At 45.4% G+C, this 15,045-nt stretch overlaps 1 protein-coding gene across 1 annotated transcript in view; it reads right to left on the reverse strand.

The window, feature by feature from the left end:
• Nucleotides 1-15,045, reverse strand: part of LOC143981640 (uncharacterized) — a 75,618-nt gene that overhangs the window by 45,143 nt on the left and 15,430 nt on the right. Inside the window, exon 2 of the mRNA XM_077479630.1 lies at nucleotides 14,604-14,936. Within this exon, the coding sequence (XP_077335756.1) occupies nucleotides 14,604-14,936 (333 nt within the window). The remainder of the gene's footprint in view (nucleotides 1-14,603; nucleotides 14,937-15,045) is intronic.

Consider the following 15,045-nt stretch of genomic DNA (forward strand, 5'->3'; position numbering starts at 1 on the left):
GCTAAGCCTAGAGGCTAATACTTTGGCAACAATCTTTGCATCAGAGCATAGAAGAGAGATTGGTCTGTACGCAGCTACGTCTAATGGGTCCTTCCCTTCCTTATGCAGCAATATTATAATTGCTTCCATCATTGAGGCAGGCAATTTACCTTCCCTGGTTGCTCCTCTAAGGGTTTACAGAAGTTCCGGAAGCAGCATCTCCCCATAGCTCTTATACACTTCAACCGGCAGCCCATCTGGTCCAGGAGATTTCTGATTTGACATACTAGCGACTGCCTCCTGAAGCTCCGTCAATGTTAGTGGAGCTTCCAAATCCTCTCTTTCCTCTTGGGTTAAGCGTGGAACCTCTAGGTTCCCCAGGAAGTTTTCCATAAGCTCTTCCACCCCTACCTTCTGTGCGGTGTACAGTTTTTTATAATAATCTCTAAATGTTTGACATATACTCACTGTATTGGTAACTTCTCCTTCAGTTGTCCTAATTATCGGGATTGATGATGGCACAGAATTGGTCTTTACCAACTGTGCCAGCATCTTTCCCATACTTTCCCCTTCCACAAAAGAGGCTTGACGATGGAACATATGTTGTAACTCTGCCTTTTCCATGGTTATTAACCTAAATTCTTCTTGTTTGCCCAGCCAAATTTTTTCCTTCCCTAGTATTGGGTCTTTAATATAATCTTTTTCAGCCTCCACCACTTCTCTCCCTATTCTTTCCTCCTGCTTTCTTGATTTCCTGTTGCCATGGATTGAATCAGGAGTCCCCTGAGGAATGCTTTCAAAGCATCTCATAGGGTCTCCGATGCAACCGTACCCCGGTTAAATTCTACAAATTCTTTTAATTCAAATTGAATCCCATTTGACCCTTTTTTTTTATTAATTCTAACCAGAGTGGATTTATTTTCCATACCTTCTGAGTTCCCCTTCCTCTTGTTTTTAATGCTATTATCATTGGGGAGTGGTCCGATAACCCCCTTGGCCGATATTCAATCTTTTCCACCATCTGTAGGGCCCGATCGTTCCCCAGTGTCATATCTATCCTGGAGAGCGTGGAATACGAGGCCGACCGGCAGCTATACTGCCGGACTCCCGGATTCCATGCTCTCCACAGATCCCTTAGCCCTACTTCTTCCAAATATTGGCATAGTCTACCCTGCCCAGCCGGCTCCACCCATGTCCTTTCTGGGAATCTATCAAGTTTAATATCCAAAACCATATTAAAATCCCCTACTATTATAATAGGGATTTCATCTACCCCCAATAGAAATTCATTAAGTTTAATCATAACGTCCATTTTAAATGGTGGAGGGATATAGACGTTTGCCAATACACATTCTCTGTCCTCAATTAAACATTGCAGGAAAATATATCGACCCTTCTCGTCTAAGCTGGCCCGCCTGCAGGAAAAATTCACCCCCATTCTTACCAAAACACTAACCCCTCTACTATATGACGAATATACTGAATGGTATTGATGTTGATATTTTTTATTCTGTAACGATGTATTGTATCTTTGTTTAAATTAGTTTCCTGCAGGCAAACCACCCCAGCTCCATATCCCTCCATCATAGCAAACAATGCTTTTTGTTTCACCTGTGTCCCCAGGCCCCTCACATTCCAGGAGCCCATCTTAAAGTATTTTATCCTGCAACTAAGGGGAGGGAAGGAGACAGGAGGGAAGAAAGAAAAAGAAAACCAAACCCCTCATACCATACTTCCCTGTCCCCTTTCTACCATTTTTATTAATACAGAGAAGTCATCCATATTTTCAATCCCCAATAGGGTAGGGAGAAGGCTAACCACCCTTTTGATCCTAACTACTATTATATATATTAAATATCCCCTGGTGTGAGTCGAGCTATTTAATCGCCCATTACAATTTTTCTCAATAGACCCAATAGGTTTTCCATATTTTTTTACCACCCAGTATTGTGTCTTTTCTTTGAGTTGCATCTAAAATACTAAACATTTGTGTACTTACTCCTTTTTACCAGTAACCCCCACATTTTCCTCTCCCCTCCCAACAATCCTCCCTCCCCCTCCCCCCACCTACCCAGGTGTAAACTAAGGAGCTCCTTAGTGACCCTTTCCCACCATTTTTACACCATTTATTCCACATACACTTCGCTCTTCATATCCCCACCATGTGTTGCACCCCCTCCCACCACCCCATTAAGGCTAACTTTTTTTATAAACCCAAGGGGACAAAAACCCCATATCCCCTTTCTAACCTCCTGTCACAATTCATGTTCTTAGCTATTCTATAATATGTATATCTAAAACAAAAAAACTAAAACACAAATCAAAAATGGCTAAAATTTTTCTCTATTTTCTTTCAGCCATCTTTCCACTTCTAATGGTGAGCCAAATATTTGAGTATTCCCTAATGCAATAACTCTTAATTTTGCAGGATAAAGAAGAGCATACGTCAATTTAAGTTTCTGTAATCTACGCTTCACCTGCAAAAACTCTGCCCTTCTTCTTTGGAGGTCTGGTGCAAAATCAGAATACAATGAAATTCTAACACCATTAAAGAGTATATTTCCCATCTCCCTTGCCTTCCGCAATAATACCACTTTGTCCTTATAATTAAGTAGTTTCATCAACAGTGGCCTAGGATGGCCCCCCTCAGGAGGAACTCTAAAGGGAACTCTATGAGCCCTCTCAATAGAAAATGTTAATGAAAATGAGTTCTTTCCAGAAATTCAGCGGGATTTGATCCCTCACTCCTTTCAGGCAGTCCTATTATCCGCACATTGTCCCTCCGGAGCCTATTTTCCATCTCATCCATTTTTGTCCTATATCCAATAAGCTGTTCCTTCATACTTTTTACTTCTTTGATCAAGAAAGTTGTGTCATCCTCCTTCACTCCTTTCATTTGATTACAGAGTTCTTTCATTGACCCATTGCACTCTATCACTGCCAACAATACATCTTTTATAGTTGGCTCTTTTTCTGGTAATAGCGGGACAACTGTTGTGATCTCTATGCTCTGTTCCACTGTACCTGTATTTTTATTAATCAAACTTTTTGCCTCTACTACAGGAGGCACATTGGTATTTATCTGCCCCAGACTTTTCCTATCCGGGGGTATTCCTTGCTGTCCCTTTGACTGCACCCCTTTTTTAGGGGGGGTCTGAGAGGAATGAGCTGAGTTGTAAGCATATTGTTCTAATTTGGCTGCTGCTGTAAGAGATTGTTGCAAACTTTTTTCCCCTTCTCCTTTGCGGAGCGTAGATGCTGCATTTCTTTTCACTTTTTTCTCCACACTCCTCTCCTTTCTCAAAAAAAAAAACAGTCCTTGATCCTTAAACAGTCCCGGGGATAGTGTTATTAACGTATACGTTTCTAATATCAAGTCAGCCCCCCAGCACCCAGTTAATGAGCAGACAGTCATTAAGTCTATAAGAACTTTAAAGGTCTTCACATTCATTCAGCTTTAAGCCCTCCTGCAAGCATTCACAATATCCTCCCAATATACCGTTCCCTTGGGTGTATTCTCTTCAACAGGTACAAATTCACTCAGAATGTCCCCTTTACCATGATCTGTTTACTCAAATTCAATTGGTATCAAGATGAAGTCTGTAAATGTAATTGTCCATACCTCAGACCAGTACGCTCCCAATGTTACCAGGCGCTAGATCAATAAAGTAAAGTCAGTAAAGTCTTCATACCTCCATGTCACTCGCAGACATCTAGCGACTGTGCCTCTTGTGCCTCTCATGAGCCCGCCGGCTTCTCACACCGCCACCGCTGCTTACCTCCCTCCTCCTAGCGCGGCTTGCGGGAGCACCGCTCGTCGCGTATTGTATGACCTCACTAGTGCACCTCCGGGGGGAGCAACACACAGCATCCCACACCACTCACTCCATCAAACACATCCGGTCACGACCCCCCTTCTTATTCTTACTGACCATAAGAATCTTACATTCTTGTCTGAGGCTAAGCGACTCTCTCCCAGAAGGGCGCAATGGGCTCTTTTCTTGTTGAGCTTTAATTACATTGTCTCATTCTTACCCGGTACTAAGAATGTAAGGGATGATGCCTTGTCAGAACAATTTTCCTCCACTTCCAAGTCGGGGTCGGTTCCGGTTCCTATAATTCCTCCTGATCGTATCTTGGCTACGGTTCGCACCAGTCTTACTTCTCCTTTGGGTGACAAAATTCTTGCTGCTCAGGTCCATGCTCCTCCTGATAAACCTTGTGACCACTGCTTTGTCCCAGAGAGTCTCCATACTGCAGTGCTCCAGACTTTTCTCCCAAGGCAGCTGGCCATCCTGGGAAGGATCAACTAATTTGGGCCATCTCCCAACAATTCTGGTGGCCTAATCTACGGCTGATGTTACTGCCTTCGTAACTGCCTGTCCCGTGTGTGCTCAGAGTAAGACTCCACGACACCTTCCAGTGGGCCTCCTACAACCAATACCCAATGGAGAGAGGCCCTGGACTCACCCGTCTATGGATTTCATTGTGGAATTGCCCAACTCCCAAGGCAACACTGTTATCCTTATGGTGGTGGACCGGTTCTCAAAGATGTATCATTGTATTCCACTTAAGAAGTTGCCCACCTCTAAGGACATGGCTACTATTTTTGCTCGGGAGATCTTTCGCTTACATGGGCTACCCAAGGTGATTGTCTCGGATAGGGGCAGTCAGTTTGTCTCCCGGTTCTGGTGAGCCTTTTGTGCACAGTTGGGAATCCAACTTGCGTTCTCTTCTGCGTATCACTCACAGTCTAACGGGGCCGCAGAACGAGCCAACCAGTCCTTGGAGCAATTCCTACGTTGCTATAATTCTGACCATCATAACAACTGGTGTGACCTATTACCTTGGGCAGAGTTTGCTCACAACAGTCCCTTGAATTCTGCCTCCTGATTGTCTCCATTTATGGCGAATTATGGTTTCTAACCTTCCATGTTGCCTGACTCATTTGTTCTGTAGAGTATTCCTGCGTTAGAGGAGCATCTCCGTGGTCTTCGTTCCTCTTGGGTACAAGTCCAGGAGGCTTTGCGTCATGCTAATGATAGGTACAGACTCCATGCTGACCGCAGATGCCTGCCTGCGCCTTCCTACCAGGTTGGGGACAGGGTCTGGCTGTCATCTCACAACCTCCGGCTTTGTGTTCCCTCACTGAAGTTTGCACCTCAGTTTATAGGGCCGTTCCGTAACCTTCGCAGGATTAACCCAGTAGCTTATGCATTGGACCTTCCTCCTAGTATGCGCATCTCTAATGTGTTTCATGTCTCCTTATTGAAATTGTTGGTCTGTAACCGATTTACCACCTCGGTGCCACGTCCTCACCCTATTCTGGTTGAGAACCATGAGGAGTATGAGGTACAATAGGTACAATCCATTGTTGACTCCCACAGGTTCCGTGGGCGCATACAGTACCTGGTGCATTGGAAGGGGTACGGTCTGGAGGAACGCTCCTGGGTTTCATCCTCTGATGTACATGCCCCTGTTCTCCTCCACGAGTTCCATAGACGGTTTCTCCTCAAGCCCGATGGCCCTCCAAGGGAGAAGGGTCATGGGGAAGGTACTGTCAGGGCTGGCTTAGCCCTATCTCCTTTGGGCTGGCCGCTCAGCTGTCGGCTAATTTCCAGATCTCTTCTCTTTCCACAGTTACCAGCTGTTCCCGATGATGCTCGTCTGACCTGCCTATTTAAAGCCTTCCTGCTCACTTTTTCATTTGCCTTCGCGTTGGTCACATCACAGGGAACCATCTCCTGCTGTTTGTTTCAAGACTGGCTTGCTGACATCCCTCCTGGCTTCTTATCCTTCTTGCGGTTGCTTTCCTTGGATCCCTGACTTCCGGCCTGGCTGACTACCCAATCTGGCTACAGGACTCTGGCTATGCTTGACTACGCTTTTTTCTATTTACCTTTTTATTTTTATTAATAAACAAGTGTGATTTGATTGTACTTCTGTCTCAGTCTGTTTCATGGTTCCTGACAGACGAAATTAACCACATAGTTAAAGTGCAATTATCATGGGTGGGGAGGATAGCTGCATACCAGATGCAGATACTACCTAAATTATTGCCCCACTTCAGAACACTGCCTATTCCTATACCCCAAAAAATGTTTTACTCAACTATCAAAAATATTGAATACTTTAATTTGGGCGGGAAAAAAAACCTAGAATAGCCTTAGCACAATTATATAAACCAAAACATCTGGGTGGGGTGGGTTTTACTATTTACTAGCAGATTTACTATCGCGCAGCAGTACTGGACCAAATGAAAGGCTGGTTCTCATGCCAGTCCGATAACCGATGGTCGGATCGACCTCTCAGCCTTGGCAATGGTAGCCAGCATTCACCACAAGCCAGAAATCCCACAATTACAAGCCACAGTTGCTGCATGGTCAGCCCTAATACATCAAAAGTTCACTGACATACCTATGTGCAACTTACAGACCCCTCTGGCGACCTATCAATATCTAATACCTAACCTTTCGACCCAGGCCTGGAAATAGAAGGGTAATCACTTTCTCACACCCCTACTGGAGGAGCAGAAGATGTCAGACACCTATAAACTACTTCAGATAAAACACTACACCATGGCCAACACACCTGGACCAATAGAAGTACCCAAAGCACTATGGGACTATTTGCTCAATAACCATTCTGGAAAAAAGAAAGGGATCTCTTTATTTTACAAACTTACCAACCCTCTCTGTAAGAACTCCAAACTATATAGCATGACGAAGAGAATATCCATTAAACCAATGGCGTCTAGCTGTAAAATACGATAGTAAATCTTCAGCTTGCATAGAGCACTGAGATAATGGGCAAAAAATTCTGCATAGATGGTACCTCACTCCCCTCCGCCTTCACAAAATGAACCCAAGCTTGACCCCACTTTGCTGGAGGAACTGTCAAAGCAATGGTGGCTATCTTCACACTCTGTGGAGCTGCGGGATAATAGAAAACTACTGGAAGGAAGTGTCGTCCATAATTAAGGAGGTTACCGCATTTATATTAAATCCAGAACTAGCACTGCTCAGCATTGGTATTGAACAGTTTCCCCCTGTATTGTGGAAAATAGTAGTACATATCTTGTTTGCTGCCCACGTCTCCCTGGCGAGGGAATGGCGCTCCCCATCACCTCCCCACATTGAAGTATTAATATCCAGAGTTAATAACCAATACGCTATGGAAAAACTCCTAGCACATAAGGAAGGAAGAGCTCCAGTTTTCCACAAATATTGGAAATATTTAATACTTCAAAATATGCCTCTCCACATTTGTGATTTATGACTGCTTGTTTTTTTGATAACTGACATAAGTACATGAACGTCCAGTAGGCGGAGTGAAAGACAGCTATAAGAGTGGTTGTACCAGTACTGTAACTCCTAGAAGTTTAAGGGCTACAACCACTTCTATACTGGCTCCTGTGTATTGCCTAGCACTAAAAACACATCTCTGTTTGTAACCGTATAATATCATTTTAAAAGTTTTGTTTTTTTTTGTTCTTTATATTGTCTACTTGTCACGAATGAAATTTGCTGTGTGACCCTCAATAAGGTCTAAGGGGAGCTACTCTACAACAACATTAGACCCGAGCCTGCTCACAGTGTGTACCCAAACGGGGTGACTGGCTCTGCCTCCTAGAGGCCATATTCTATTGTATTTTGAGTAGTTTGCATACAAGCTGTCTGTAAGTTTGTTATTATGCGGTTAACTGTGACTTGTGCCCACCTGATATATGAAATGTTCTGCTCATCACATGTAAACTGTAAAACTCAATAAAAATCTATGGTTAACCACTTAAGCTCCGGACCAATTTGCAGCCAAAGGACCAAGCCCCTTTTTGCGATTCGGCACTGCATTGCTTTAACTGACAATTGTGCGGTCGTGCGACATGGCTCCCAAACAAAATTGGCATCTTTTTTTTCCCCCACAAATAGAGCTTTCTTTAGGTGATATTTGATCACCTCTGCGGTTTTTATTTTTTGCTCTATAAACAAAAAATAGAGCGACAATTTTGAAAAAAAATCAATATTTTTTACTTTTTGCTATAATAAATATCTCCAAAAAATATATAAAAAACGTTTTTTTCTTCAGTTTAGGCCGATACGTATTCTTCTTCACATTTTTGGTAAAAAAAAATAAAAATAAAAAGTAAATAATAAAATCGCAATTAGCGATTATTGATTGGTTTCCGTAAAAGTTGTAGCGTTTACAAAATAGGGTATAGTTTTATAGCATTTTTATTAATATAATAATATTTTTTTTTTACTAGTAATGGTGGCGATCATCGATTTTTATTGTGACTGCGACATTATGGCAGACACATCGGACATTTTTGGGACCATTGTCATTTATGCAGCAATCAGTGCTATTTAAACGCACTGATTCCTGCGTAAATGATACTGGCAGTGAAGGAGTTAACCACCAGGGGGCAGTGTAGGTTTTATATATGACATTATGTGTTTTTTTTTTTATTGTAGGGGGGCATGGCCTGGCATGTGATGTCACTGATCGTCTTTCCCTATAAAAGGGAAGAGATGATCAGTGACAGGCTCAGTAGGAAGCACGGGGAGAGGTTTGTTTACACAGACCTCTCCTCGTTCTTCAGCTCTGTGACCCGATCATGGGACACCAGCGGCGATCGGGTCCACTGGTCCCACGGAGCTCAGGACCGTGTCAGGGGTGCACTGCCAGTGGCATGCTTATGACCCATGGCTGGGCACTTAAAAAGGGAGGAGGGAGGAGGACGAAGACTAAATCACATTACAGAGCTCCGCCTGTGCAGGGCGCTGCCTCTGTGCATTATTCCAATTATTCTTTGGTGTGGGCCTTTTTTGAGATGAGTGCATCAGATCACACCTCTGCTATTTGCAACATATGTCTCAAGCGTATCTCGTGTGGCCAAAACATCAGCCGATTGGGCACCACATGCTTGACCAGACATATGTTGACCTGCCATGCAGCTCGTTAGCAAGCGTACCTTAAAGACCCACACCAAAGAACAAAGCGGACCTCTCCTTGCTCCTCATCAGCTGGGATCTCCAAGCCCACTAGACCTTCAGTCCTCTCTGAAACCTGCTCTGAGAAGAATGAAGGTGTAGAATTAGGTGTGTCACAGCCATGTACTTGCGGGCACTCTGCTAGCAGTACACCGACGTCCGATTGTAGCAGGCAAATGTCCCTGCCCCAGCTGCTGGACTGTCAAAAGAAGTTCACTACCAGCCATCCACATGATCAGCAGTTGAATGCCAGCTTGGCTAAATTGCTAGCACTTCAACTGCTGCCTTTTCAGTTGGTAGACTCAGCCACCTTCCCTGAGTTTGTGCAATGTGCGATTCCTCAGTGGCAGGTCCCCAAACGCCACTTTTTCTCTCAGAAGGCGATTCCGGCTCTCTACCGGCATGTGGAAGGCAATGTCCATGCTTAGCTGGACAGGGTGGTCAGCGGTAAGGTGCATATTACCGCCTGCTCATGGTCTAGCAGGCATGGACAGGGACGTTACCTATCTTTCAGGGCCCATTGGGTCACTCTTCTGGCAGCTGGGAAGGATGCAGGACAAGGTGCAGTAGTGTTGGAGGTTGTTCATCCACCGCGCCTCCAAAATGCTACTACTGGTTGTGACACACCTCTCTCCTCCACCCCCTCCTCTTCTTCTTCCTCCATGGCCTCTTCCAGTGCTCTGTCCTCGGAACCAGCGGTGCTCCGTAGGTGTTCAAGGGGCTATGCAAGTACGCAGGCAAAAATATGCTATGCCGTGCTTGCGCTGCTTTGTTTGGGGGACAGGAGCCACACTGGGGCGGATGTTTTGTCAGCTCTGCAGGGGCAGGCCGAGCCAGCTTAAGCCAGGAATGGTGGTTTGCAACAATGGCACCAACCTCCTCTCCGCCCTCCGACAGGGACAACTGATCCATGTGCCCTGTGTGGCTCGCGTCCTTAACCTGGTGGTGCAGTGGTTCTTGGGGAGGTACCCAGGCTTACAGGATGTCCTGAGGCAGGCCAGGAAAGTCTGTGTACATTTCCACCGATCATTTAATGCCTGTGCTCAGCTGGCTGAGCTCCAAAAGGAGTTGAACCTGCCCAAGAACTGCCTTATATGTTACATGCCCACCAGGTGAAACTCAACGTTGGCCATGCTTCAGTGGCTGCACACACAGCAGAGGGCCATCAATGAGTACCTGTGCAACTATGGCACCAGGACAGGGTCAGGGGAGCTCAGTTTTTTTTCACCGCTGCTGGAGGCTTTGTAACCGATCACAGGGTGCCCCTGTCCACCGACTCGGTTGATCGACTGACCTTCATAAAGATGAATCAGTCTTGGATCACCACCAGCTACCAAGCACCTGAAGCTGATGTAACCGAATAGTTTTTTTTTTTTAAATGTCACATCCCTTCAAGACTGCCTATGCTGATGCTGAGTGACTGTCCTGTTATGTTGACTTACTATCCTCTTCCTCCTCAATGATCCTGCTGATAGCTTGGAAGAACATTTTTGGTTCTGGGTGACGCCCCCAGCCCAATTTTTCAGCCCTTGTTTAACAGGGGCGTGTAATTACAACTTTTGATATAATATTTCACAGTAGGGCCCGTTCCTGCGCCCACCAAGAGTAACTGTGAGAACTTACAGTGTTGCGGCACCAGCACCTCCACCACAACCTCCAAAGGCCCAATTTTTCTACCACTATTCAACAATGGCATGTAATTACAATTCCTGATATAATCGTTCACAGCAGGGCGCTCCAGCGCCCACCAAGAGTCACTTTGAGGGCTTACACATTTCTTAGGCCCACATTTCTGCAGAGCATATAGGGCAAGCCCCCTACTTTCAAACATCCAACTTACAAACGGAAGACAACAGGAAGTGAGATGAAAAAAGACGGACGGACAAAAAAATTATACAGGGGTGATAACCCTTCCCTATGTTTTCCAAAAAGCTGAAAAATAGATTTTTTTGACTGGAGCTACATTTTAAAAATTTACCAGTTCAAAATTACAAACAGATTCTACTTAACACAGCAAACCTACACCAGTCCCTGTCTTGTTTGCACCGCCTTTATACTGCTGTTCTGAGTATATAGGGCCTGGGGGCCACACGCCTTTCCTTTTTTTTTATTTAGGTACGGGGTTCCCCTTAATATCCCTATAAGGCCTAAAGGGGCTGGTAATGGGCAGGGGGGCTACCCATGCCATTTTTTTCTCAATGATTTTCATCCATATTGCCAAACCAGACATGACATTAAAACTGCAAGCAGTTGACTGCAAGCAGTTTTAAATGACTGTTTTCCCCATTAAATGCCATTTTGTGCAGGGACTTTTCTAAACGTGGGAAAAACCTGCCACTTCACAGGCATACTAGAGACACCCCCAGGCACGCTATTTAAAGGAATATTTCACTTTTTTTTTCACTTTAATCGTCATTAAAATCAGTGCTCTCGAAAAAACGTCAGTTTTAAAAAAAATAAAATTGCCATTGACCCATGTCCCCAAACCGTTTTTAGGACAATATCTTGCATATTAGCCATTAAAATTAGCACTTTTTATTTCGAACGTTCGAGTCCCATAGACTTCAATGGGGTTCTAAAGTTCGCACAAATTTTCGGAAAGTTCTGGTGCGAACCGAATCGGGGGGTGTTCGGCTCATCCCTACATATGAGCACAGATGTGGCATGGATGAGCATGGCTGGGTATGGATGAGCAGGAATGGGCAGAGATCAGTGCTGTGGACACTTCAGGTCCAGCCCACAGCGCTGCTGCACCCGGCTTCTTCCATGTCTGGTTCAGCTCCTCCCCTCTCTTCGTACCGATTTGTACAGTGTGTGAGGAGAAGGGAGGAGCTGAACCAGACATGCTGTGGCCTGTTGACAACTGATCGCTCCATCATTGGATGGAGCAATCACGTGGTAAAGAGCCACTGTCATTGGCCCTTTAACTCGTTCCATGACATGCTGAGTTCGGAGGACCAAACAGCCACAGACATTCCCGGGTGCAAACCCCGGGGGGTACGATTCTGGGCAAACATTATACAACGACCTCGCAGAGTTATCTGACCGCGTTTTAGCCATCATTCGCTATGGCCAAGTCGGCAACTGGTTAAAGTGTTACTAAAATCAGTAATATGAAAATAGTTCATCTGCCCCCCCTCCCCTCCGTGCCCACAGCTTATAAATCTTTTTGCATTAAAATATTGCCACTATATACCTTTTTGGCTGATCTGTATACCACAGTCACATGAGAAACTGCAGTTTGTCCAGAGCTGTGTGTTCAGGTAGGAGATTTCTACTATTTCTTCTATACACTCCCTCATGTGCGATGCCAATATCATGTGACCCGGCTAGCTCTGAGAACAAGGAAATGATCTCTCCAGCAATAGAGTCTAAACTGAGCATGTGTGTTAGCAGGCCTTCCCCAGATAGACAGGGCAGGGAGGGGGAGGATCTGTGCATACAGGATCAAACAGCCTTTATACACAATGCAGAGGATTAACCCCGCAAGTTCCGCAGTGAGTATAACAAGCATTCTAATTGTGCATATTACAGACAGATTTTATGTGGGTTTAGTAACACATTAAATTTGATTGAAACAATGAGTATTATGTCTTATTTTATTGCCATCTTGTTTGATAACCGAATGTCCAGGGGTCTTCCAACTTCTTCACTCTCCGATGCCTTCTGCCGGGCTCCTCCGCTCTCTTCCTCCAGCTCTTTTACTAGCGTTGGCCCGGTCTTCTGCGTCGTCTTCTTCCCTCTTCTCTTCTTCCGATGTTGACACAACACTCTCTCCTGCTGTAATGCCGCATGAGTGGTGTGCAACAATTTATATAGGCATGGGACGTAGTTACCGGGTGACGTCACCCATGGCCACGCCTTTTATGACGTCACAGCCCGGGCGCGATGGGATTCTGTTGTCATAAGGGGCGGGGTCACAGGTGACATCACCCTGTAACCATGCCCATGCCTATATAAATTGTTGCACACCACTCACATGGCATTACAGCCGGACAGAACGTCATGTCAACATTGGAAGGAGAGAAGAGGGAAGATAATGCAGAAGACCGGGCCAATGCTAGTAAAAGAGCTGGAAGAAGATACCGGAGGAGCCCGGCAGAAGGCACTGGAGAGCGGGAGAAGAATCAGAGAGCGGTAGAAGACACTGGAGAGCGGGAGAAGAGAGTGGAGAAATCAGAAGAGACCCCCAAAGTCAGAAGACCCCCGGAGCTGCCTAATAAAATTACTTTAAAAACCTGTCTAGTGTCTATCTACACTTTTTCCCCCCAGGTGAATGAGTAGGGGAGCAATGTACCCCAAACTCATTCACATAGGGTGGGGGATGGGATAGTAGTGAAGGGGGCTCCCAGATTCCGATAAGCCTCCCACCCACAGACCCAGACAACTAACAGCCAGGGTTGTCGGGAAGGGGCCCTTATCATGGGGGCAAGGTGCTTTGGGGTTGGGGGGCCCCCTGCCCCAAAGCACCTACCCCCCAGGTTGAGAGCATGCGGCCTGGTACAGTGGGGCACTCCCTCGTCCCCCACCCTCTTTCCTGGTTGGCCAGGCCGGTGCTCAGATAAGGGTCTGGTATGGATTTTGGGGGGGACCCCACGGCAAAAAAAAAACTCCCCTTAAAATCCATTCCAGACCGAAGGGCCTGGTATGCCCATGAAGGGGGAACCCATGTCTTTTTTTTATTAATTGGTGCGGAGTTCCCTCTAATTTTTTATAATCAAATTTGCGTCCCTGCTCATTGAAGTTGTACTTCAAGTCGTGGGGCAAAGTCGGATCCACGGCTGTATGACTGTCTTGTCAAAATCACGGCAAAATCTCGCAACTTTGGAATAGCACAAGTGTGAAAGGGGCCTAACTAGTTCAGTGGACGGTGCCAGAAATTGTTATTTTTTTACAATTTGTTTACATTTTTTATAGCAGCCCTGTTGGGGGTCTTGTTAACATTTAAGTAATCTAAACAGACATCTGATGTTTTACTTTTGAGACAGGGAAAGGGACTAAGGACAGAGATTCCCCAGTCCATTTCTCTGCAGCCTCAGCTGCACTAGACAGTGACTAGGAAGTGCTCTGTGCTGAGTGGCTTCCTGTTCATTCACAAACTGAAGCTTAGTGTATTATGCTTCAGTTAAGTATGAACACAGGAGTGATCAGTACAGATCACTCTCTGTGTTTAATCATCCCCTTTCTTTTTTTGAGTAATGATGAATTTACTGGCCCCTTCCCCTGCTCTCCATCCTGAAACATCCCCCCAGCATCCAGTGAGAGAGGAGAGGAGGGAAGCTGGCAGCACTGCAAGGGGGGCGCCAGGAAGCAGGAGAAAATCGGCACCGCATGAGGCAATTAGAGTGTGCCCAGGCACACCTAGCATACCCTGTGCACACACCTATGGTCCACACCAATCCACTTGTTTTCTGTTTTACCCTTTAGCCACAAAGGGGACACTATGCCCACAACCCTCCAGTGCCATGCTAAGTAGGACAGTTGGGTAGATAGATATCAGTGGGGGAATATTGGAAATTTGTTACATGAAGAACTCATTTCCTCTCCTCATTCATCTTGTATAATAGACACTTCTCTCCACACTGCATTGTACTCTATGGGGGAAGAAGTGTGATTTAGTATATGGACTCTTACCCAGAACACGGATCTCTGTAGAGGACAATAGATAATCCTTATCATTGTAAGTGTAACACCAGGTCTCATACACACAGGAGTCGTCCCTCCTGGCGGGTGTCAGCTTCCAGCAGCCGCTCCCTGTGTGCAGTCGGATTCTGAGGTCATGATAATTAGTGTATTTGTAATGCGGGAAATACTCGATCATCGTCTTCTCCTTCTCTCCGCACTTTCTGTACAGCTCCATTTTACCTTCTTTAAGGGGACATTTCATATTACAGTCAGTGATGTCTGATCCGCTCTGTACATACACCGTTCCTGATGACACCGATATGATCATCATACACAGGAGACCTGGGAAGAGAAGACAGATCAGAAATGTCAGCAGAACTTTCAGTGTCACAAAATTCCATTTGTAATTTCTGGTGTCATGAATATGAACAGAAGCAAGAAAAACATAAAA

This window comes from Lithobates pipiens, unplaced genomic scaffold, assembly GCF_037356315.1.
Source record: "Lithobates pipiens isolate NorthernLeopardFrog02 unplaced genomic scaffold, aLitPip1_a1.2 Scaffold_16, whole genome shotgun sequence".
Classification (NCBI taxonomy): domain Eukaryota; kingdom Metazoa; phylum Chordata; class Amphibia; order Anura; family Ranidae; genus Lithobates; species Lithobates pipiens.